Genomic DNA, 22,357 nt, shown 5'->3' on the forward strand with positions numbered 1-22,357 from the left:
GTGGATGGGGCTTTGATGAATCCCCCGAACGCTTTTATTTTCAAGCAGGACAGAAAAAAGGTGACCGGAGCTGCCTGATTATTTTTGGAGAAGCCTCTCCAACCTCGCCTGCGAGCAAACAGGCACACTCGATGCATCTCTCTCATTGCACGGCCATAGATCTTGGTGTATCGTAGGAACAGAAGAGCCCGGTGGCCCAGCTTAGTCCAGCATCTGGTTCTCATAGTGGCTAACTAGATGCTTGTGGGAAACCCGCGATACAAGAATTCCGTCTTTCTTTATTGAAAAAGAAAAAGGCTCACTCCTAGCCATCTTTCCTCAAAAGTTCCCTGGCGTGCTCTGGTCCATGGGGTCACGAAGAGTAGGACACGACAAAACAACAACAACAAAGGCTTGATCCCAGTGAGATTTATTCCTAGTAAATACTGGGAAGTAAGCCCCATTGAATGCAGCGGGACTTACCTCTGTGTAAACATGCACGAGTGTGTGTTATAAAAACAGTAAGCGGAAACTAGATGGGCATGAGCAGGTGCCATTCAAACAGTGCAGCGAGCATGTCATTCTAGGGCAGGGACCCGCCGTGTTAATTCTTTATAGGACGAGCTAACCCGAGAGTTGGGTTTTCAGGTCAGGCTCGGCTGACTGCCGGATTCAGGTCCCGGGGGCTTCCCACCCCTCCCCCGCAAGCAGCAGGATTCCCACATCCGGGTTCGACCCTGCTGCTGCTGCCAGGCGTCCTGAGTTGGGGTCAGCCCCGGCGCCTGCGGAGTTAATTGCCGCCACTTTCTCTCGCCTCCTCCCAGCCGAGGCGCTTTTCTCGGAGCTCCCGGGACGCCGCGCCGCTTCTCACGTGGGCAGCGGTGACCCTCTGTGTTTACTTTATTTTTGGCACTTCTAGCAGTGGCGGCGCTTTTCTCGAGCCCTCCGGTGGCGATGCGAGTTTTTTCTTGCCTCAACTTACCGGAGGGGAGGAAGGGGCAGCTCGGCTGAGTCAAGGTAAGGGGGGGGGGGCGAGGGGAGGCGGAGCAGGCGGCTTCTCCTTTGCCCTGGGCGACTTTGCGATGGCTGAGCAGAAAGTTAATGTAACCTTTTTTCCTTTTTTCTTTTGTGGGCTTTCCTTTTGTTCTTCGCCTTCCGGGGAAGGGAGGGGAGGGGAGGCCCCGGCTCCGGGAATTAACAAGAGAGGGGAGAGGAAAGTGACTGATCCCAAAGGGAGGCGTGTGCAAGCAAGGAAAAGAGGGCAGAGGGAGCGTAGAAGAGGGCGCTGCTGTCTGTGGGCTGCGCGCAAAGCTCAGGGCCGGGGGGAGGCGGCGGACGGAGGACAAGAGCCGGGTAAGGACACCTGGGCTTGCTGGGAGCGCCTGCGGCAGGTGGGAAGGAAAGTGGAGGAGGGGAGAGGATCGTCGGGCCACATGCAGAGGCTCGGAGGTCCCTGTGAAGCAACACCGGTGGCGCCTCCCACCAACTTCCCCGTCGGCGAGAGATCGCGCTGCGTCCTTGCTTGTTACCTCGCGCGTAATCAGGGCTGCGGAAGGCATTGCCCCGGGGGCGCAGAGCGCACGGCACCGCGGTGGGGGTGGGGGCGGTGTGCTTGCGCAGCTACGGATGTGTGCAGAATTCTACCCACAGCCACGCACTCGGCGCCCCCCCCCCAGCATCCAGTGAAAGTGCGCTCTCTATTGAGCTGGTTTCCAGGACCCTTGAAACTTCCTTAATCTCCCTAGTATGAAGCCGCCCCAGCAGCGGCATTCGTTCCCCCGATAGCTCACTTGTTCCTCTTTCCCAGCAGCTCAGTTTACTGGCCCGTGAAGGGCACGTCGCGCCCTCGCGGTTCTGGCGACCCGCTCACTCACAAGCCGCGGCGGAAGGTGGGCGGCGCAGGTTAGGTCTTCGTTTTTTTCCCTAAACCCCTTTTGTGAATGAGTGAGTGTGTTTGTGTGTGTGGCGGGTTTCGAGCAGGACTGAACAAAAAAGGGACCCACCAGCAGTTGTACACCTCCTGGGAACCTCTTAATGTTTGGTTACCTCAAAGAGACCAGCTGTCTGTGGCTCCTCCTCTCCCTCCCTTTCTCATTCAAGCTGATCGGAAGAGCTTTGTAACTTCGCTGCTGCCAGACGATGCTTGCCTCTTCCCAACCTCAACCTCCCCCACCCCCCTTGTGTCACATCTTTTAGATTAGAACGGGCAGGGGTTGCCTTGTTATTGGTAACATCTAAGGCGCTGTTTCCACTCAATAGCTAGGTAATGTGCTTTTAATAAACTTGATATTGGGACGTGTGTGCATAACAGCGAAGGGTGGTTCATGGAAGACTGGCCATTGGTGCCTCTGTTCAGGGGTGCCCACATTAATTGGCACTGCCTCTGCACGGCATCACCCTGAGCTGGTGGTTCAAATGATTGAATGGACAGGGAAGGGGTTACATGCAAAGTGTGTGATCTGCTACTGATCTACTATAGCCTTTCCTAAGAATTAGGAATATCCTCCAGTCGTCTTCATAATTAGCCAGTTTTGTATGATCCTGTAGCCGTTTGGTGTAAGGCAGCGTCTCCTAGAACAGGGGTCGGTCCTCAAACTTTCCAACTCTAAAGCCCACTTGAGACGGCTGAAAATTACTGAGGCCCACCAGCTACAAAATGGTGGTGCGGGGGGGGGGTGAACCAGTCATGAAATGGTGCCAGGGTGGAGGCAGAATTTGGCACAATCTGCTGGCAATTACTGGCATCATTTTCTACTGAGCCATATTTGGAAGTTCTTTGCTTGAGCTTTTTCCTTGTGGCAGAGGTGTCCCATCACTTCACTTTTCTCAAGCTAAGTACAAACATTTTTTCTGGAAGTATTGTGATGTCCTCCGCATTTGCTGATGAAAGCTTTTTCTTTTGTTTTCCTTTCCTCTACATGCCTCTTAAGTGAATATATATATTACCTATCTTCTGTAATTTCTTCTCTTATTTTCCTTATTTCCTTCCCCCAAACTATCACTTTCTTTCATCCCCCTTCCTCTAGGCTGAGATCTGCATAGACAGGGTGAAGGGTGCACAGCCCGTGAGTCTTCTCCTGACACTTACAGATATTTCTATTGCATCTAGCTGGCACAGTGGTTTTATTGGAAAGATCAAGAAAGCAGGGTTTCAGCAGTTGGTGTGCCCTCCAGCAATGATGATGTCAGCAGGAGAAGGGATTATGAAACTGGGTGTCATGCTGGCACTTGCTGCTTTCTAGAGCTTCTACCCCAGCTCAGTGCACCTGACCTATATCCAGGCAGCCTCACTTAAAAGGCTCCTCAAAGTTGCTTGTCTTGTTTCTAGGATGTGTGAAGATTTGGGGGCCTCTGCATCTGGGCACTGCAGGGGTCCTCCATAGGAAGGGGTTGCAGTTGTGTCGCAGTGAATCAATGCCCTGCTGTGTGATGGGCTTCATTATTTGTTTGAACAGCAGCGCTGCATGTCCCTTTCATTGAGCAATCCTTACAAAGGGTATGGAGAGCAGTTCCTTTGCCTACAGACCTTACACACCTTCTCTCCCCTCCTCCAACTCTAAAGACTCATCAAAAGTTCTGTGCATTAATAGGCACAAGGGCTCTGAATGGATGACTGGCTAGTAATCCAGGCCTTTTTTTTTTTTTAGTCCTATGACTAAGGAAAGGTTCCTGCACAACCTCCAGCTGTTGTTAATGCAAATCTCAGGCATGGAGTCATTATTCTGTCACTTGCCCAGGAGCTATATGAATAATTAATATTAGCACACAAGTGGCTTTATGGCCTTTTTGCAACTCCTTTTCCTAAATGTTTACATGACCATTTGCCTTCCTTTTGTGGACATGTGTTATAAATAAAAAGAACATGAATCGGCACTGTGTTCAGCAAAGTGAGTGGATGCATGCACCAGTAATGTTCATCTGATGTGCACACTAATAGGCTTCTTGAGTAAGGCAGCCCTTTTGCGGGAGATTCCAGTGGGGGGGGTGGAAAGGCAATATGTGAATGCTTTTTGCTGTTCTTATCTAGGATGTTAGGTTGTGGGGCAGTGATCAAGCTATGGGGCATTGCCTTTCTCCTGGAACAAAGTTATGGGATTAGAACCTGACAGAGGGGCCTCGCCAACATGTCCATACACATCCTGGGAATCTGGCATTTTGGATACCTAAACACTAACAATATGCATCTCCCGGCAGTGAGAGATTAAGCTTTGTAGCATGAAGTAGAGATGTGGGAAGCTCTTCTCATTTGCCTTGGAATCCACAGCTTACTGGGCAAACTAATGAGGCTACAAAAGTTCAACCTGATCCCTTGGAGTTTGCAGCCTGAATAAAATTGGGAGTTATTCACACATGTTGCATTCCTTCAGCTTGTAGCATAATTCCCCTTGCTTTAGCATAGTTATCGCTGATAGTATGTGGATGTGTTTACACAGTCAAATACCACTGGAAAGCTCACTTGCAGGCAGAATCTCAACTGTTATTTTATAAAAGGCAAAACCCTTTTTTCCAAGAGAGACACCCTTCCCCACCAAGAGTCACCCGCTTTATAATTAACTGCTCTTACTTTTCTAAAAACCTCTTTTAGAACTTTGGAACTGAATTCAGCCCCGTCCCAAGAGTTGGGGACAGGTAACAGTCTTGTACAATAAAGCTTAGGAGCTGGGTTCCTGTCTCCAAAGTCCTTGCCATGGAAGTCACATAGTCCCCAGGATATGGCCCCAAGGCACCGTATGAGACCACCACTTGGCTGAAGCTAAAGAGGTCTGGCTCTGGGCAGTGCCTGGGCGGAAGAAAGGTGGGATATAAACGTAATAAAATTAAAAAGAGCAACAAAACAGGGAGAATGCAGGGCAAGATGGGAGTGACTGGGTTTTAAACTCAACCTTAGAATGGTGGTTTGTAAGCTGCCTATATTCAGGGCTTTCACATCACTACAGATGTACGTTACAGCACAAGATTGTCTGTGATGGGAAATCCTGTCTTTCTTTCCTGATCTTTTTGCTGAGGAGCCCTTTTCAAGGAAGCACAGGCTTTTCCAGATCACAGTATGAATGCGGCTGCCTTTGATATGGCCACCTTGTTCCTAGAGGCTGCTGCTAATGAGGGCTATGCGGCTTGGGTGGTGTGGCTTATAACTCTACCCGGGGGGGGGGGGGGGGCTGAAGTGCTAGGAAATCATAACCTGGTCCACAAACCCAGTTGCACATCTTGTATAATAGGAAATAAACCCTACAGTTCTGTTCAAATAGGGGCCCTCGAAGAATATGCACCACAATAGCATGTTAGGCTGTGGGAATCGTTGTTTGTGAATATGGTAGACTCCACCCATGCACCCTCTCTTCTTCTCTCCACATATCACCCCAAGGCTTATGTTCTTTACAACAAAATCTGGGCTCCCCCACCCACCCTTTGAAGCAATGCTGGGTAACAGATCTGTGGTGCTTGGAGTTGGTTCTGTAAAAGTTTTAAGGAGGCAAACAAACAGCAATGTCTTCTCCTCCCCTTAATGCACTGATTATAGCAGTTGCTTTCCCTGTTCCTTTGCAAAATAAATGAATAAATAACTAGTTTGTGCCTTCTTGCCTGTGTTGTCTCACTCTCTTCCATAACAGACAAATGGCAAAGGCTGTCTGGTCTTCTTGCATTTTACATATATGCAAGTAAGACATGGAACCCATGAGAGACTGTCTGGGCTAGGGTTTTTTGTTTGTTTGTTTTAGACACACGGTGTTAATGGGAAGGTACAGATGTTTATGCCTTTGCACTCCGGTGAGCAGGGAAATGAGGAAGATCAGGGAACAGTCATGAATGCGTTTTCCACTTGGTTTAGCCAGTGACCCTTCAACCTAAATGGAGCCTCTGTCTGGTTGGTAATTGCCTCATGGGTCTCTGAGGAATGCAGCAGGCGCATTGGAGACTGGAGGGCTTAAGGATTAGCTTTGTGAACAGCAGGATGCTAAGCTGGAAAAAAATCACATGAGAAACTCTTGCTTCCCTTTAATGCTTGCCAGTCACTGGAGAAAGAGACTGGATTCAGCCACTTATGGGCATGGGGAAAGATGCCTCCAAGTCTTGATAATGGAATTTCTATGTTACCGTTCTTTTTGGAGATTTCTGACAGCTCTGTACATGTACCCATTTTCTGATGACTGGAAACTACTAATTCCACAGCGTTTACCCATTTAAATCCAGGGGCTTTGCTCATGGTTGGGTTGTTCACCAAATTAAAAGAATTATTAGTTGATTGATCATCTGTCTGTTGACCCAAGGTATGGTCTGAAGGCATATGAGCCCACAACCTTGCTGAAGTTAAACAAGCCTGATTCTGCTCAGTGCCTGGATGGGTCCCTCCTGCTAGACTGCATGTATGCTGCCTTGGGTTCCATAATAGAAGAAAAGTGAGGTATACATGTAAGAAATTAAATATAATTTAAATAAATAGGCATATTACCCAAAGCCAAATCTAGGTTCATTGAGATAGTGAAGTTAAGTGTAAGGTGTGTGTGTGTGTGTGTGTGTAAAGCTAGTTACACATTAGCCAAATGAATGGCATGCCAACATTGCCCCAAAGTTCTATTCCCTTAACTCACAGTCCCACTTGTTTAAAATGTTCATAGATTTAAAATTGGTTTCTGTTGGCCAGCTAATTTTTTCCGATGCTCTGCCAATTAAAAGGTGCAGCGCAAGTGCAGCATCTGTTCATCGTCTGATGGTCTTTACTGATGGGCCCACCTAACGTGAGATCTGCAAGACAGCTTTGCGAGGGACTATATCAGATCAGGGCTTCCCAAAGACATGTTGGTGCCTGGGGGCCAAAGGCCCAAATTCCATGGGTAAAGATGGGGAGCCAGCAGCCAGGATGTTTTCTTTCACACTCTCCATTGATATGGTGCTCATTTCAGTGAGGCTTATGCAGGAGAGAATTAATTGTGCCTCTTGGGTTAAAACTGTCTGTCTCCCATTCCTTAATGCAAGGGTGGCTAACCCTGTTCCTCCAGTTGTTGCTGGACTACAACTCCCCATCATCTCTTACTAGTGGCCATTCGAGTTGGGACTGATGGGAATTGAACATCATCTGGAGGGCCACAGGTTACCTGTTTTTCCTCTTCCATTAAAATATTATTTACTTAGATATTTACATCCTGCTGCTTTTCAGTATGGCTTACATGGTCAAGGAATTAAAAAACCCCCAGCTAAAATTCATAAAATAACAGTATATACCGTATTTTTCGCCCTATAGGACGCACCGGCCCATAGGACGCACCTAGTTTTTTTTGGGGGGGGGGATAAAGAAAAAAAATTATTCCCCCCCAGCCGCGGCTTCAGCGCGCCCCACGCTCCGGGCAGCAGGCTGCTATCCGCAGCCTAGGGAGCCCTGCGGGAACTCCCGCGGGCTCCCCAGGCTTGCTGATAGCTTCCTGAAGCCTGCATTCGCCCCATAGGACGCACACAGATTTCCCTTTCATTTTTGGAGGGGAAAAAGTGTGTTCTATAGGGCGAAAAATACGGTACATATTAGCAACAAAAATAAGTGAAGGCAGTATAAAATCACATGGCAGAGATGAAACTTAGCTTTGAAGCTAAAAGGCCCTGCTTGCTTTGTGTGTCCCTCCCTCCTTCAATCATTTCCTCTTGCCTTTCCCCATCTTGTCTGACATTCCCTTTATTCTGTTGGATTTTAATACCTGTTGTGTTTGTTTTAGAAAACTTGAATGTGGTAGTTATTGGAAATAAGCTTAAATGTGGCTTCCATATAGCTGACTCTGCAGACTGCCAAATAGAACAGCCGAGGTATACACACAGCTTGCCTCACATCACTGAAGGGAGCTGCTGATTCTGGAACATTTGCAATTGCATTGCCAGCATCAAAGGCTGTGTGTGTGTGTGCATGCGCACTGTCTGAAGCACCAAGGTGGCAGGAAGTGGCAGGAGCGCTCTCAAACTGGGAACAGCGCAGTGCGCTCTGACTCAACACTGATATCGCTCCTGCCGCCAGAACACCAAGTTCTGTGTCAGCTGTGAGGTTCAGATGTCAGCAGCTCAGTTATGCATCAGCACCCATTTGAAGTACAACCAACCTGGGGCACAGTGAAGTCTGCAGGACTGCACACTAGGGTGCACCTGAAGCATAAGCAACCTGGGGATTTTGCTTGTTGGTTTGTGGCGGTCCAGCCATTTATGCACTGCCACTGTTGCCTTTCTCTCCACTACTGATTCAGGCAGGAAGGCACAGAGCAACTTCTTTGCATCCAATAGCATCTCCACATTGCCATTCTTCCGTGCTCTCATTTTGATGCTGCAGAGTAGAACTTTGGGACCATGGAAGGTATCCAGGGGAAAGAGAAGTGCCTATTCTCTGGTACACTGTTAAGCTCATTGTTCAGAGTCACCCATGTAGGTTGCACAGCTTTGTGCCTGCCCAGTCAGTCCTGTTGCCAAGCAAATGACCACCACAAGCTGGAGTGTCTATCTTGCCTGTTTTGTACTGCAGAGAGCTTGTGAATGGAAAATATGCATCTGACCCCTGACCCCCAGGAGGTGCCCAAAGTCTGATGACATGAGAGAAGCCCGTTGCACAGAATCATAGGATTGTAGAGTTGGAAGTGTCCCTGAGGATCAGATAGCCATCCGACCTCTGCATAGATACCTCAGAGGAAGGAGAGTCCACCACCTTCTGAGGAAGTCCGTTCCATTGTCGAACAGCTCTTCCCATCAGAAAGTTCTTCCTTATGTTTAGTCGGAATCTCCTTTCTTGCATAAGAGTAGTCATTTCTCAGTTTTCTGTCTTTGCTTTGAACATCAATTTATATCTTCTTATCTGGAAAGTCCCAGCTCCTAATCTTCCTGCCCTGCTCTCTGTTTGTAACTCTGAGGAAGTTGTTCTATGCGTTTTTGCAGAAATTTTATTTTATTTTAATTCACTGCAGAGCCGGGCCCTAACTTTGAAAACAGGGTTTGAGCCATGCACACACTGACAAATCTGTCTTTCATCAGACCAGGGTTTAGTAGCGCAAGATTGCTCTGGTCAAGCTGTTAAACAGAAATGTAGGTATTACCGTATTTTTCCCTCTATAACACGCAGATTTTTTCTCCTAAAAAGTAAGGGGAAATGTCTGTGCGTGTTATTGAGCGAATGTGTGGTCCCTGGAGCTGACAGGCGCGAGTGAAGGCAAAAATCAGGCAAATATCAAATCGTCCGGAGAAGGGAAGCCTTGAAAAGAGGAAGCTGCTGCTTTCCTGCATTCTGCCTCAGGGTCTTACTGCCCACCCGCTTCTGTTTCCTTACTGTGTTTGCTCAAACGGCACAAAGAGCAGAGAAAACCCCTCCCCTCCAGGCAAGCAGAGGGGAAAGCAGAGTGTTCTTCCTTCTAATTCCTCTCCGTGCGTCTAGGGACTCGCAGGCAACATGCAGGTGGGAGGGAGAGAGAGAGAGAGAGCTGGCTGGCTGGCTGGCTTGGGTGGGTGGTTGGGGGGAATTTTTGCCTTCCTTTCCTCCCTCCGGTAAAACCCCTCTCCTGCATTCTTAGCCAGCTGCTTCTCCGCACACCCCTCTCGGTGCTCCTTGTCCCTTCTATGTTTTTCCTTCCCTCCCCACTTAAAACGTGGTTCCAATCACGGATCCACATGGATCCTCAGGATCTTTGCATTGAGTCACCCCAAATTCACCATCAGATCACATAGCAATGATCTGATGCAAAAACAGGGCTGCAATGGTGCAAAAACGTGGTTACAAAGCACGGATCCACATGGATCCTCAGGATCTTTGCATTGGGCTACCCCAAATTCACCATCAAATCACATAGCAATGATCTGATGCAAAAACAGGGCTGCAATGGTGCAAAAACGTGGTTACAAAGCATGGATCCACATGGATCCTCAGGATCTTTGCATTGGGCTACCCCAAAGTCACCGTCAAATCACACGTCTGTGGCCGCAGCATGAAGCACAAAAATGATACAGCCACTGTTTCATTCAGATTTTTTTTTCTTGTTTTCCTCCTCTAAAAACTATGTGCGTGTTATGGTCAGGTGCGTGTTATCGAGCGAAAAATACGGTAATTTTATCGCTTCTGTAGCCCTTTTCAGCATAATAAAGTGCTTTGGAATTCTTGTCCCCACAAAAATTCCATGAATTGAGGTAGTTTGAGAGATAATGTTTTACAAGAGGCCACTCAGTGAGCTTCATGGCTGAGCAAGGACATCTACCTTATCTCCAAACCAAACACTGTTTCCAATGACCTGTACTGGCTGCTGTTCATACTCTGGGCTGCAAGTTTCGCTTGGGAAGAAAGTACAGTGGTACCTCGGGTTAAGTACTTAATTTGTTCCGGAGGTCCGTTCTTAACCTGAAACTGTTCTTAACCTGAAGCACCACTTTAGCTAATGGGGCCTCCTGCTCCCTCCGCACCGCTGGAGCATGATTTCTTAACCTGAAGCACCATTTCTCGGTTAGCGGAGTGTGTAACCTGAAGCATATGTAACCCGAGGTACCACTGTATTAGTGAATTGCCTCTGCTGAACAAAGGAGTGCTGGGTTAAGTGGCAAGGGCTCATTTTCAGCAATATATGTTAAAACAAGAGACCTTCATGTTACCCTTTCCCGTGCGTTTCTAGAACTGGGTTCAGCTTGGATGACTCAGGTGCTGATTAGGGTGAAAGAAGCACACAGCTGAGAGTTCAAGGAGTTTTGTTTGGCAAGTTCCTACTGGGAAATTATCTACTGCTAAGCCAAGGGAGTTGAAAGAGTAGGATACTTTTTGCTTTTCCAAATCCTGGCTGGTGGGACTCAGAGAGGACTCCTTGGCTTTCTCAGATGCGATCGTCAGCTTGCTGTCAGTGCCCACAAATGCTATTAGACGTCCTGGTGACACCTTTTGCAGTTCCAGCATGTTTCAAGACACCCTTGGCCGTTTTGGAGAAGGAATGAGGCCCCCGCTACTGGGGAGGCTTCATGGGAGAGGAGGATGTGGCTGTTGACCTCAAATCAGGAGACTTTGCTGGTGCAAAATGCATAGGCTGTGGACTCACATCGGAACAAAGCCCATTTTACCCAAAGTTGGGGGCAAATGTTTCAGCTGCTTGCTGCTGCTGCTGGTTCTGGAAAGCCAAGTCTAGCAAAGTCCTCCGTTTCCATTTTGAGGATCAATTCCGCCGGTTAACATTTTTGGTCCACTCTTTTGTTCTTCTCTTGCAGGGTGTAGGATGCTGGCCCCGGTGCGGCTAGGCCTGCCCACATGACCTTTGCCACCATCATGCTGTGCCCCTGGCGTGGGAAGCTGAAGCTGCTGCTTGCCACAGTGACCCTGGTCTTCCTGATCTCATGGCTCTACCTCTTTATGGGTAATCTGGAGTGTGAGTGAGGGCAAGGATGGCCCATGCACAACGGAAGGGTGGTGGTGTGATGAAAGCATGTGCCACAGATTTGCCCTGTGGCAGCTGTACACGTGGGTGGGAGCTGGGACTCCAGAGTGGAATTGCAACTATACTGCCAACTCACTTTGAGACCTTTGGGCAGAGGGTGACCTCTGTTTCCTCCTGCGTAATAGGAATAGGAAAGCTTTCCTAGAATTGTAGAGTTGGAAGGAACCCCAAGGGTCATGTAGTCCAACTCCCTGCAATGCAGGAATTACAGCTAAAGAATCCCCGACAGATGGCCATCCAACCTCTGTTTAAAAGCCTTCCATGAAAGAGAGTCCACCACCGTCAGACATTACGGTGACAGAAGGATGGTTCTACTGCCTTGCTTGGATGTATGTGATTTTCTCATAGCCCAAACATAGGAACTGATCCCTCTCATATATGATGAAGAATGGGCCAGATTTCCAATTTGGGAAATTAAAAAACAATCACCAAATAGCATATTTAGTTCCCAGCTTCTCAGCATTCAAGGCAGCTTGTAAACCTTTGGATCTTCTACACTAGAACTTAGAAACAGACCCTTTTCCCTTGCACCTGGTGGCCTCTCTTCACAGAGGGCCAGTATTCTGAGCAAGCCCTCCTTGGATCAATCCAGGCTTGGAGCTGGTAATAATGTTCACCTTGGGAGTGCTGGGGCTCCATCCGTTGTGTGGTTCTTCTCCCTGGCAGCTGCCTTTATGGCCGTTAGAGAGTCTTCGCTGGAGAGGGCTTGAGGGTGTTGCCTCCTTCCCCCTCCCTTGCTGATGTCAGTGGCAGATCTCTCCAGAAACTACATTACAGAGAGAATGAGCGCTGGGTTTTCAGAATATTGTTTTCTTAGGTTGCATTGATACAGTACTACTCTCTGGCCGCAAAGTTATGAATGGAGACGCTAGAGGCAGAGCTATGCCCCTTCCTGTTATGCCACTCTCTTCTTTCTTGCCCATCTCATTCATGGTGTGGGGTGATACTGTACATTAACTCTTGAGTGTTCAGATTCACATTCACCCACTTGAGGAGCAGCATTCAGCTTCATATTGAATAGTCTTAAAGTAATATTAAGTCCATTTGACTGCAGAGAAAGATAGCCGGTGGAATTAATATAATTGAATCTAAAAAGGGAAATTGTAGGACTATGCAAAGAGATAGGGGGAATATTTTATAGTGCTGGAACTTTGCAACCTTGCTATATGAATTCAAGAAACCTGCATAAGTTATTTGTTCCCGCTCTCATCCTTCTTCCCACTTGTCCTTCTAGTTTCACTGAAGTATGTGCAAAAGGCTCAGTGACTATGCATCCTCCTCCTTCTCTCACCACTCCCCTATTTATGTTTTCTTTTCCTGGGGGGCGGGGATCCCCTCTATAGATGGATGCTCCTTCCTGCTCCCGCCTTGCTTTGGGGAACAGTCAAGCCGATACCTTAACCACGAGGCCTTGGTGTCCCAAGTACAGAAAGTGGAAGAGGAAAACCAGCTGTTGAGGCTGCAACTCAGCCAGTCTCAGATGCAGGACGAGGCTGTGGATGGGACGGACAGCAGCCAGCAGGGAGCGCAGTTCATAGAGGACCAGGATGGAAGGGACAACAGCACCGGCTGCCTCAAGCAGAGAATGGTTCAGAAGTGCGAGGTAAAGGCGATGTCCTAACTGGCTGCCAAGGCACCTTGCAGGCAAATAGTTATGGCAAAACTGTAGAAGGGTCGCACAGCAAGAGGCGTGTTGTTGTTCAGGCTCCTGAACCTGTTATGTTCCCTAAGATGGGGGTAGCCAACATGGTGCCCTCCAGAGGTTTTGGACTACATATCCCATCATCCCCAGCCAGCTTAGAATGGTTGGGAGTGGTGGGAGGTGTAATTCCCAACCTCTGGAGGCTGTAACGTTGGCTGCCCTTACCCTAAGATAATAGGTGTAGCCATATAATTCCCACTCTTGCCGCTTCCTGGTGTAGTTACCGTGATATTTATTTTGCAATGTAATGCTTTTCTGAACCCTAAGATATGTGTTGGTATGATAATCCCCTGAGGGCAAGGAGGCAGTCCTTGCTTGCGCCTGGTTTCTATGTCCATTTCTAACTCTGGTTGGTTTTGCATCAACGTTTTGTATTATCCATTTTGCTCTGGGAAAAGTGAACTCTCTGCTCACCCTTTTTTACTGACTTGGATGAAGAAGAAAGGGCCCTGGCAGGACAGGTGGATTCTGCATGTATTGTGGGGAGCGGCTTCTGAAAGCTCCACTTGGAGGGGAAGGGGGGAGAGGATCTCTTGCAGTGAATTGTGGTTGGGGGGGCCAGGCCTGATGGCATCTTTGTGTTTCTGGACAGCTTCTCCATGTTGCAATTGTCTGTGCTGGATACAATGCAAGTCGGGATGTCGTCACCCTGGTGAAATCCATCCTCTTCCACAGGTAACCTTGGAGGGGGTGGGGAAGGCTGCTCTTCTTTTGAGCGGAGGCTTCTGAGTTTCCCAGGACTTGAAGACGGGGTTAAAATAGGATGCCTTTCTGCACTTTTGATTCCAAGCTGCGGTTCTGGGTGTGCTGGGGAAAGATAGAACAAGTGAAGACTAGTTAGGGTCCTCTGACCCCATCCTTTTTCACTTAAATGCAGCTGCCAGGGTTCTGTATGTGGCATAGTAAGGCATCAGCTGCTGCATGGGGGGGCGTGCAAAATGAGGGAATTGGATGTATTTCGCATCTTGCTTTCAACTATTGCAAGCATTAACTGTTTCCTTCCTTGGCAGGAAGAACCCTCTTCACTTCCATCTCATCACTGACTCTGTGGCCCAAAAGATCCTGCAGATGTTGTTCGAGTCCTGGATGGTGCCCTCTGTTCATGTTAGCTTCTACAATGCTGATGACCTGAAGGCAAGGGAGATCAAGCCAGGCTCGTTCTCTCTTTCTCCATTTGTTCCCTCTCCCTCTTTCCCCTTCCCTCTCCACACCCTCTTTCCATGAAGTGAGCAGCCCTGTAGGGAAGGCCCTGCCGTAGGAATGGCTTGCTTGGAGATGAGAGACGCAAACCCTTTCCATTGCTTTCTGCGCTCTCATCTCCTACTACTGTCATTTTGTTTGTAGAGTGGGAAGACCTGTTGACAGGATCTGAATGATTTCGAAATATATAAAATTAACCTTCTCATTTCAGCAGGAATCTCTAAGTGGTTTACATATCTGGGGAGGTGGGAGAAGTGTGTTTGTGTGTGTGCATTTGTGTGTGTTCACGTAAACATAAAATACAAATTCCATATTAAAAACTAAACAATACTACTGCTACTAAAATAATAATACTATTTTAAATAACATAATTAAGAAACAATAAATACAATATACTTAAATAAACACCTTGGAATTGAGCCCCCTGATGGATAGTGGCTGGATCCAAGCTTGTGAATGGATCCAAAAGGTCATGAATCATCCTTAAGGTCACCTAGAACTTTGCAGCAGAACAGCAGCCAAAAACTGCACTTGAAATGATTATATGACGCACTGTCATGCTTCTGATGTCCAAGAATGCTAATATTTCAGCAAAGTGACAGAAGGGCAGAAAGATTAAGGCAGGGAGCCCTGAAGCAGCACCTGGAGTTTTCCAAGGCCACATAAGTGTCCCTAATGAACAGTGGGCACTGTGCCAGGCAGTCTCCTCTTGCTCTTGCCAAAACTTTATGTGCAAGTTGTTGTCCATAATAAAATAGGAAGGGATAGAAACAATTCATTTGTTTCTGAAATTTGAAAGTAGCCAGATTCCAGGAGTATGCATTTGTAGTCTTTGATTCAATTGTTTTGGGATTAAAGCTCTTAGATTTTAGACAATGGAGTTGCCTTATTTATTCTGCTGTGAATCAGAAAGTCACTCTCCATTGTTTCTGGCTGAATTGGATGAAGAAAGGTGAAATTAGATCTGGGGTAGGAGAACATGCATTTTCCTGCCATGTCTAAAACAATTGGCAGTGCCCAGGTATATGCTTGGCATCTAAAACTATCTAGACAGGTAAGGTTCACCCAACCAAGCTTAGTGCAATGATTCACACTCCATTTTTTTTCTTTCATATTTCTGACCCTTGAGAAAACAGGAAAGTGGATTGTGGTTGAACAGACCATGTGCTTTCACTGAAGATGGGGTGGGAATTTTTAGTGGGCGGGGGATGGGGGGGAAAGGAAAATTGCAGGGGGCCATGAAATCTAGAGCAGAATTGGGAGTCCATAGATGCCTTTGAAGTCTTGCCACACTATATTATTATTTAAATTTCTATACCACCCTTCATCCAAAGATCCACAGGGCGGTTTACAATATAAAAACACAAAAATATCAGTAGAATAGCCCATTAGAAAATGTTAATAATGACCAGGTTGATGAAGGTTGCTAGTCCCCAAATGCCTTCTTACAGACTTGCAGGCCTGTTTCACAGGTATGGCAAGGGACATGGAGGCTGCTTGGAATTGCATTTCCATGGAGGTTTCCATTTGTGTGCAAGCTGCCCTCCAAAACAGGAGTGCCATGTGGAAGCACCATCTTTGCAGTTGAAAGCATTCCCACACCACTTTATTTGTGTGAAGCGCTTCTAAATCTCACCAAAGACATACAGACTAGTTTAGAGTCATGGTCTCATTTTCAGTATTGTCTCGTTGCTCAAGCCATAGAAACAAGAACAATTTTAGGTATCTTGGCTATAGACCAGACATGTGATGCTGATGCTGGCCTGCCTGTTCTCCTTTTCTGAAATGTTTCTTCCCCCCCCCCTTTTCTTTTTTTGCAGCCTGACATCTCTTGGATCCCCAACAAGCACTACTCTGGAATCTATGGGCTGATGAAACTGACGCTCACAAAGGCTCTCCCCTCTGATCTCTCCAAGGTCATTGTCCTGGACACGGACATCACCTTTGCCACTGACATTGCTGAACTATGGGCCATCTTTGGGAAGTTCTCGGGTAAGTGATGACCACTGGGGGAATAGGGATCCTTTAGACTAGGGACAGAGAATCTGTGACCCTCCAAGATGCTTTGAGGACTCCAGCTCTCTCATCATCAGCCCCAGCCAGCATGACTAGATGCTCAAGGATAATGAGAGTTATAGTCCAGCAACATTTGGAGGGCCACAAGTTCCCTGCCCCAGCTGTTGACCATCTTTGAGCACCTCTCCAGAGGCAGTGGCTCATGGTACAGGACAGCTCTGGTGGCCCTAGATACTGAAAGGGTTTCTTTTCTTACTCGGTGGTCTTTCCATTTACTCTGCTCCTTTGAAAATTATACAGCACGGATGATCCTTAGTGAGTGAGTTCCAGGGTACTGATCTTGTTGACAAGCAAAGTCTGTTAGCTGCCTTTGGCCTCATTTTCTTATCTCTTAATCCAGACAAACAGGTGATTGGGCTGGTGGAAAACCAAAGTGACTGGTACCTAGGGAATCTCTGGAAGAACCATAAACCATGGCCAGCACTGGGACGTGGCTTCAACACAGGTGAGCTCCAGAGGGATGTGGGGACATGACAGCATGATGTCTGTGCAGTCCTCTGTTCCCGTGGCTTGAGTGCTGGGTTTGTATGTGACGATATCCAGGTTCAGATATCCTGGTTCAACTGTGAAGTTGACTAGGTGGTCTTGAGCAAATCCCAGCGAGCACAAGGAAAACTAGTCCTATGAGGAAAGAAGAGGTAGCTTCCTTTCCATACCCATGGCAGATTTGGATTTTTGAGCGAATGCTGTGGGTGCCACCCCCTCTGATCATTTCTAACTCTCCTCCACAGATCAGCACCCCTACCTCCTGAGAGGCATAGTGCACACACACTCTGGCTTCCCATGGAATCTGGGTAAAAGCTGGATCCTATAAAGTTAATCCAACGCTTCAAAAGCAAAGAGAGCCGAAAGAGGAAGTGGGAAAGAGCAGTGCTTTCCCCACAATCCTCTCTTGGTTCTTTGTACCTTTCAACCCTCCCACTAGCTCATGACTGGGGGGCCAACGGAGGACTGCAAAAGTATCACAGTGCCCATGGATTAAAGGGACTGGTTTGCAGAGCCTGAAGAAAAGGCGGAGAGGAGCAGGACATGCCCCAAAGGCTGTCCCGTGGAAGACTGCATAGACTTGTTCCCTGCTGCCTCAAGGGGCAGAACTAGCTCCACTGGGATTGGATAACAGAAGCTGAACATTAGGAAAACCTAAGAATAAAAAGAGTTCAGTAATGAGACCAGTTAATGGGAGCAGGATAGATGGCTGTCTCTTAGGTGTTCTCTCTCTGAATTTTCTGCATTGAGCAGGTGCCTGGACCAGGTGGCCTCCAAGTCTACCGTTAACAGTTTTTGTAGGGCATGCTTATGTTGGTTTTATGCCAGTGTTGACTGTCATTGCCATGCACACACCTTGGAGTTGTAGTTCAGTGAAGTTGTAAACTATTCTGCTGCTGGTATTTCAGAGTGTGAGTAACCAGCGATGGAGCTGGGTCGAATGGTGTGGCAATAGACACGCACACCTGACTCCAGAAACAAGCTTTCTATCATGGATAGCTGCTTGGCAGGTTTGTAGGATATCTTGGCACCACCTGATGGTTGTCCAGAGAACTGTTTCTCCATGCAAGGCAGGCACCCCTAGTGGGGAGGCAGGAAAGAGTTCACGGCTGCTGCTGCTGCTGCTGCTGCTACAATAATAGGAAAAGACTCGTTCTCCATGCTTGTCAGCTTGGTTGTCAACACTGAAGAGCAGCCACTCCTCCTGTTGCAAGGATTTTAAAATAGCATTTTTATTGATTAAGATGTTTGCAAACTCTCTTTCACCAGAGGGATCTTAACAACACAAGGAGGTTTCCTGGGGATCCAGGAAAACAGAGCCCTCTCCCACTTCTAAAAAGATGCACATTGTGGAAGTGCATTGTTAAGAGTTGAGCTGAGGGATGCCCTGGTTGCTTCTGTCCAACCGTGGTGGTGCTCATGGTTTCCTCTTCTCCTAGGAGTGATCCTCTTGCTGCTGGAGCGCCTACGCCGAATCGGCTGGGAGCAGATGTGGCGCCTGACAGCCGAGCGGGAGCTCATGAGCATGCTGTCCACCTCGCTGGCCGACCAGGCAAGTGCTCTGAGCTCTGCATGCCTCGCTGTCCTCCAGCCTGGGCCCCCGGACACACCTTTTGTCTCCTGCAGACATTGTGGGTTGTAGCGGGATAAAGACCTATTTATTTCTTCCTCGTTTGGCTTCACACTTGATTTTACTCTGGGCCTTTCTCCTCTTCCAGAGTGCCCAGTGTGCAAACTGCAATCTCTCTTTTAGGACATTTTTAATGCAGTGATCAAACAGAGCCCAACGCTGGTATACCAACTCCCTTGCTTCTGGAACGTGCAGCTCTCTGATCACACCCGCGCAGAGCAGTGCTACACAGAGGTGTCTGATCTTAAGGTGGGCATTTCCTCCCTGGCTGAGTCTTTCCTGAATTCCTTTTGCAACGGTGACCCTTGGCTGAGCCTTCCAGGCATCACCAGTCTAGGACAATTTTAGTTCTGTAGGGGCTTGACTGAAGAGGTGGAGTGGATTGGCATCTGTAACCAGCCTTATATTTTAGCTGTCTGTTCTCAGGTGATCCACTGGAACTCTCCCAAGAAGCTGCGGGTGAAGAATAAGCACGTGGAGTTCTTCCGGAACCTCTACTTGACCTTCCTTGAGTATGATGGCAACCTGCTGCGCAGGGAGCTTTTTGGCTGTGCCAGCCTCCCCAACTTGCCCAGTGGCCAGGTGGGAGCCTAATTTTCTATCCTTCTCCCTTCTCCTCATGCCTGAAATGGAAAATCCCTCCAGACTTCCCATTTATTTAGCTGCTCTATTAAATGGAGGGGGTGTGTAGCTCAAAAAACAGGACTCCCTTCAGATGTCTTTTAAAAATAAGATAGCTGCTTGCACCCATTATATTTTGCTTCGATTTCATTGTTCTCTTCTAGTTTTTATTCCTAATAAAATGTAATGGCAAACCTAAAGAAATCTGGCATGTTTTCACCACATTCAGAACAATGCACTCGTATTATTTCAGTTAGGATTAGTGGACTGATGAGGTTATGTTCTGCTTGGTACAAAACTCCGGACCCTCCCCACTCTCCCAGCAGTATCTCAGGCTCTAGAAACCCTGTCTTTTAAAGCTGCTTTGTGGCTGTGCTTCACTCTAGGTCAACTTGCCAACTTAGCCTTATCTCTCTCTCCTTGTCCTCTCACCCCTACGTAAAATTTAGCTCCAGCAGGCCCTAGAGGAGCTGGATGAAGACGATCCTTGCTATGATTTTCGGAGACAGAGCCTTATTCAGCACCGGGTGCATCTCTTCTTCCTGCAGTACGATTTCCCGATCTTGGCTGATGCAATTGATGTCACTCTTGTAGCTCAGCTCTCCATGGACAGGTACCAGATGGGAAAAGAAGAGGGGGAGATGTGGTGCCTTCCAGCATAAATTCTTCTGCTTGGGAGCTAAATGTCCAGCCAGCTTGTGTCTCTTTCATATGAAATTATTGGTCCAGCAGGCCTCTGTGCCCAAGCTGAGTTAATCAAACTGGAAATCTCTATGGCAATATTCTCACTGCCCAGCTGCGAGGGTGACAATCCTTTCCAGAGAATTCTGCTTTTGTTTATTTTTTAGAATGGGTTTCTATCACCCAGAGTTGCTGGGAAATATTTAACAAAAGATGACTAGTATCCCTTGAATACTAGAATAGAAGAAATATGGCAGTTTTCTATGTGGTGGAAGGAAGAATCTTGAGGATTATGAAGAATGGATAGAAGATAAAACCTATGAAAGGAACAATAACTAGCTGCATGAGTCAGAAAATGGGTGCAGTGGTGCAAGCCAGCCATTAAAAGAATGGTTCTGATGGTGGCAGAAGGACTGGACAATAGTTAGGAACAGGGGGAACACAAAACCAATACTGTCCAGATCAGTTGTGCCAAGGTTTGTAAGGTTATATCTTAAGAAGCCAAGGAATCGTGTGCAAATGGCAGCTTCCGGGACAAAGTGTAGACAGCCCCCTTTGATACAATTGTCAACAGAAGCTTGCACACACAAGAAACCAGGAAGGAAAAACTCACTGCAGTACTGGATGCAGATTCTAATGTTCCTTCAGGCCTGGGTGGCTCAGCCTTGTGGCTTTTTGTTGTTGCCAACTTGAGGGTGTCTTGCACTCTTGACTTGTCCCATTGATTTGCAGGTTACAGATGCTGGAGGCCATATGCAAACACTGGACAGGCCCCATTAGTCTGGCGCTGTATATGTCAGATGCAGAGGCCCAGCAATTCCTGCGGTATGCCCAGGCCTCGGAAGTGCTGAGTAGCCGCAGGAACGTTGCCTATCACATTGTGTACAAGGAAGGGCAGTTTTACCCGGTCAACTTCTTGCGCAACGTAGCACTGAAGAATGCACAGACATCTTACGTTTTCCTGACGGACATTGACTTCCTGCCTATGTATGGCCTCTATGATTATCTCAGGTGGGTGCTGTGCCCTTTCCCAGTCTGTGTAAAGTGGTAGACACTTCCATACTGGGAGAGGATGGCTCCACCAGTATGTGTTGGTCCCATGCCAGCACTGAACATTTTTCATGGGGAAGGGATACAGGATGCTTGGACTCCTCCATTTAGCAACAGACCAATAGCATTTCCCCCTCCCCTTTGTGCCTCAGGACCTCCATTTTGCAGCTTGAGCTGCCCCAAAGGAAGGCAGCCCTCATTGTGCCTGCATTTGAGACTCTGCATTACCGCCTCACCTTCCCCAAATCCAAAGCGGAGCTGCTCTCCATGCTGGACATGGGCTCCCTCTATACCTTCAGGTAAGTGTTGGGACAAAAAAACCCCTCACTAGCAGCTGAAATGTTGGCTCAACCAATTGCTGGACTGCCCTCTGAAACCAGATAACAGGCATGACCAGCCCCAGCACTTAACCCTTCTTAGTGGTGGCTTGCAGCCTAAGATTTGACTGGCCATTTGTAACTGGCATACATGCATTCATTCTTCTGTTAGGATGTAGGGGCACAATTTGCCCCCTCTTTATTTTCATTCCATGTTGTCCCCTCTCCCTGCTTTGGAGCCCCGTACAGAGCATGGTATAAATAATTTAAATAAATAGTCCCTTTCCTCATTTCCACCCCCCCCCCAACTTTTCGTTGGATTCTATGATTCTTCTGCTGTTCCTCATGCCCTTTTTCTTAGTCCTGGGCTCATCCAGTTCCCAGCCACCTGTTAAGGCACAGCTGTGCACTCATAGGGGCATATTTGCATCATTCCCATTTTACAGGTGGGGAGTTGAGACCAAGGTGACTTTGCCTTGGCCATGATATGGGTCTGTGGCAGAGCTAAGACATGAAGCCCGATCTCCCTCATCCAAGCCCAACTCTGCCCTGCTGACTAAAGAGGTTCAGAATGGCTCTAAGAGGCTGGCTACCCCAGCCAGTGGTTGGAGTGTCATACTAGGCAACAAGGAGCCTGAGGTGCAGACTTTTCTCAGCTCCCTTGTGTATCTGTGTGCAGGTACCATGTGTGGCCTCAGGGCCATGCCCCAACGGACTATGCCAAGTGGCGGACAGCCACGGTGCCCTATCGCGTGGAGTGGCAGCTGCACTTTGAGCCTTACGTTGTAGTGAGGCGCGACTGCCCCCTGTACGACCAGAGATTTGTCGGTTTCGGCTGGAACAAGGTGTCTCACATCATGGAGCTTGACGCCCAGGTGAGTGTGCTGCTTAATGTCTCCCGCAAGGTTGCCTCTTGGCGCATTCCCAGAAATCCAGGGCTGGGGGGAGTGGCTTCCAAGGGAGCCTGCCTTTCCAGCAACTTCATGCCTTTTTGTAGGAGAATGAGCTGCTGGTCTTGCCCAATGCCTTCATGATCCATATGCCTCACGCACCCAGTTTTGACATCTCCAAGTTCCGCCTGAGCTCCACTTACCGCGACTGCCTGGAGACCCTGCGGGAGGAGTTCCACCAGGACCTGTCGCGCAAGTACGGCGCCGCTGCACTCAAATACCTCACTGCCGAGAGAAGCCTGTGA

At 48.0% G+C, this 22,357-nt stretch overlaps 1 protein-coding gene across 4 annotated transcripts in view; it reads left to right on the plus strand.

Annotated features, from left to right (window-relative positions):
* Positions 1–22,357, plus strand: part of LARGE2 (LARGE xylosyl- and glucuronyltransferase 2) — a gene marked incomplete at its 3' end in the record, with an annotated part of 43,874 nt that extends 21,517 nt beyond the window's left edge. The window contains exons 1-15 of one of the 4 annotated variants that reach the window (XM_083601911.1): positions 813–996; positions 11,173–11,318; positions 12,743–13,002; positions 13,694–13,776; positions 14,112–14,235; positions 16,122–16,293; positions 16,718–16,822; positions 18,303–18,415; positions 18,617–18,742; positions 18,920–19,075; positions 19,564–19,727; positions 20,528–20,806; positions 20,998–21,144; positions 21,842–22,037; positions 22,160–22,357. In XM_083601911.1, the coding sequence (XP_083458037.1) occupies positions 11,213–11,318; positions 12,743–13,002; positions 13,694–13,776; positions 14,112–14,235; positions 16,122–16,293; positions 16,718–16,822; positions 18,303–18,415; positions 18,617–18,742; positions 18,920–19,075; positions 19,564–19,727; positions 20,528–20,806; positions 20,998–21,144; positions 21,842–22,037; positions 22,160–22,357 (2,229 nt within the window). In that variant the 5' untranslated portion in view covers positions 813–996; positions 11,173–11,212. Of the gene's footprint in view, positions 1–812; positions 997–1,213; positions 1,333–11,172; positions 11,331–12,742; positions 13,003–13,693; positions 13,777–14,111; positions 14,236–16,121; positions 16,294–16,717; positions 16,823–18,302; positions 18,416–18,616; positions 18,743–18,919; positions 19,076–19,563; positions 19,728–20,527; positions 20,807–20,997; positions 21,145–21,841; positions 22,038–22,159 lie in introns of those variants that run through there. The other 3 variants (XM_083601910.1, XM_083601912.1, XM_083601913.1) reach the window with 3 other exon arrangements.

Source organism: Podarcis filfolensis (genome assembly GCF_964270895.1).
Source record: "Podarcis filfolensis genome assembly, chromosome: 1".
NCBI lineage: Eukaryota > Metazoa > Chordata > Lepidosauria > Squamata > Lacertidae > Podarcis > Podarcis filfolensis.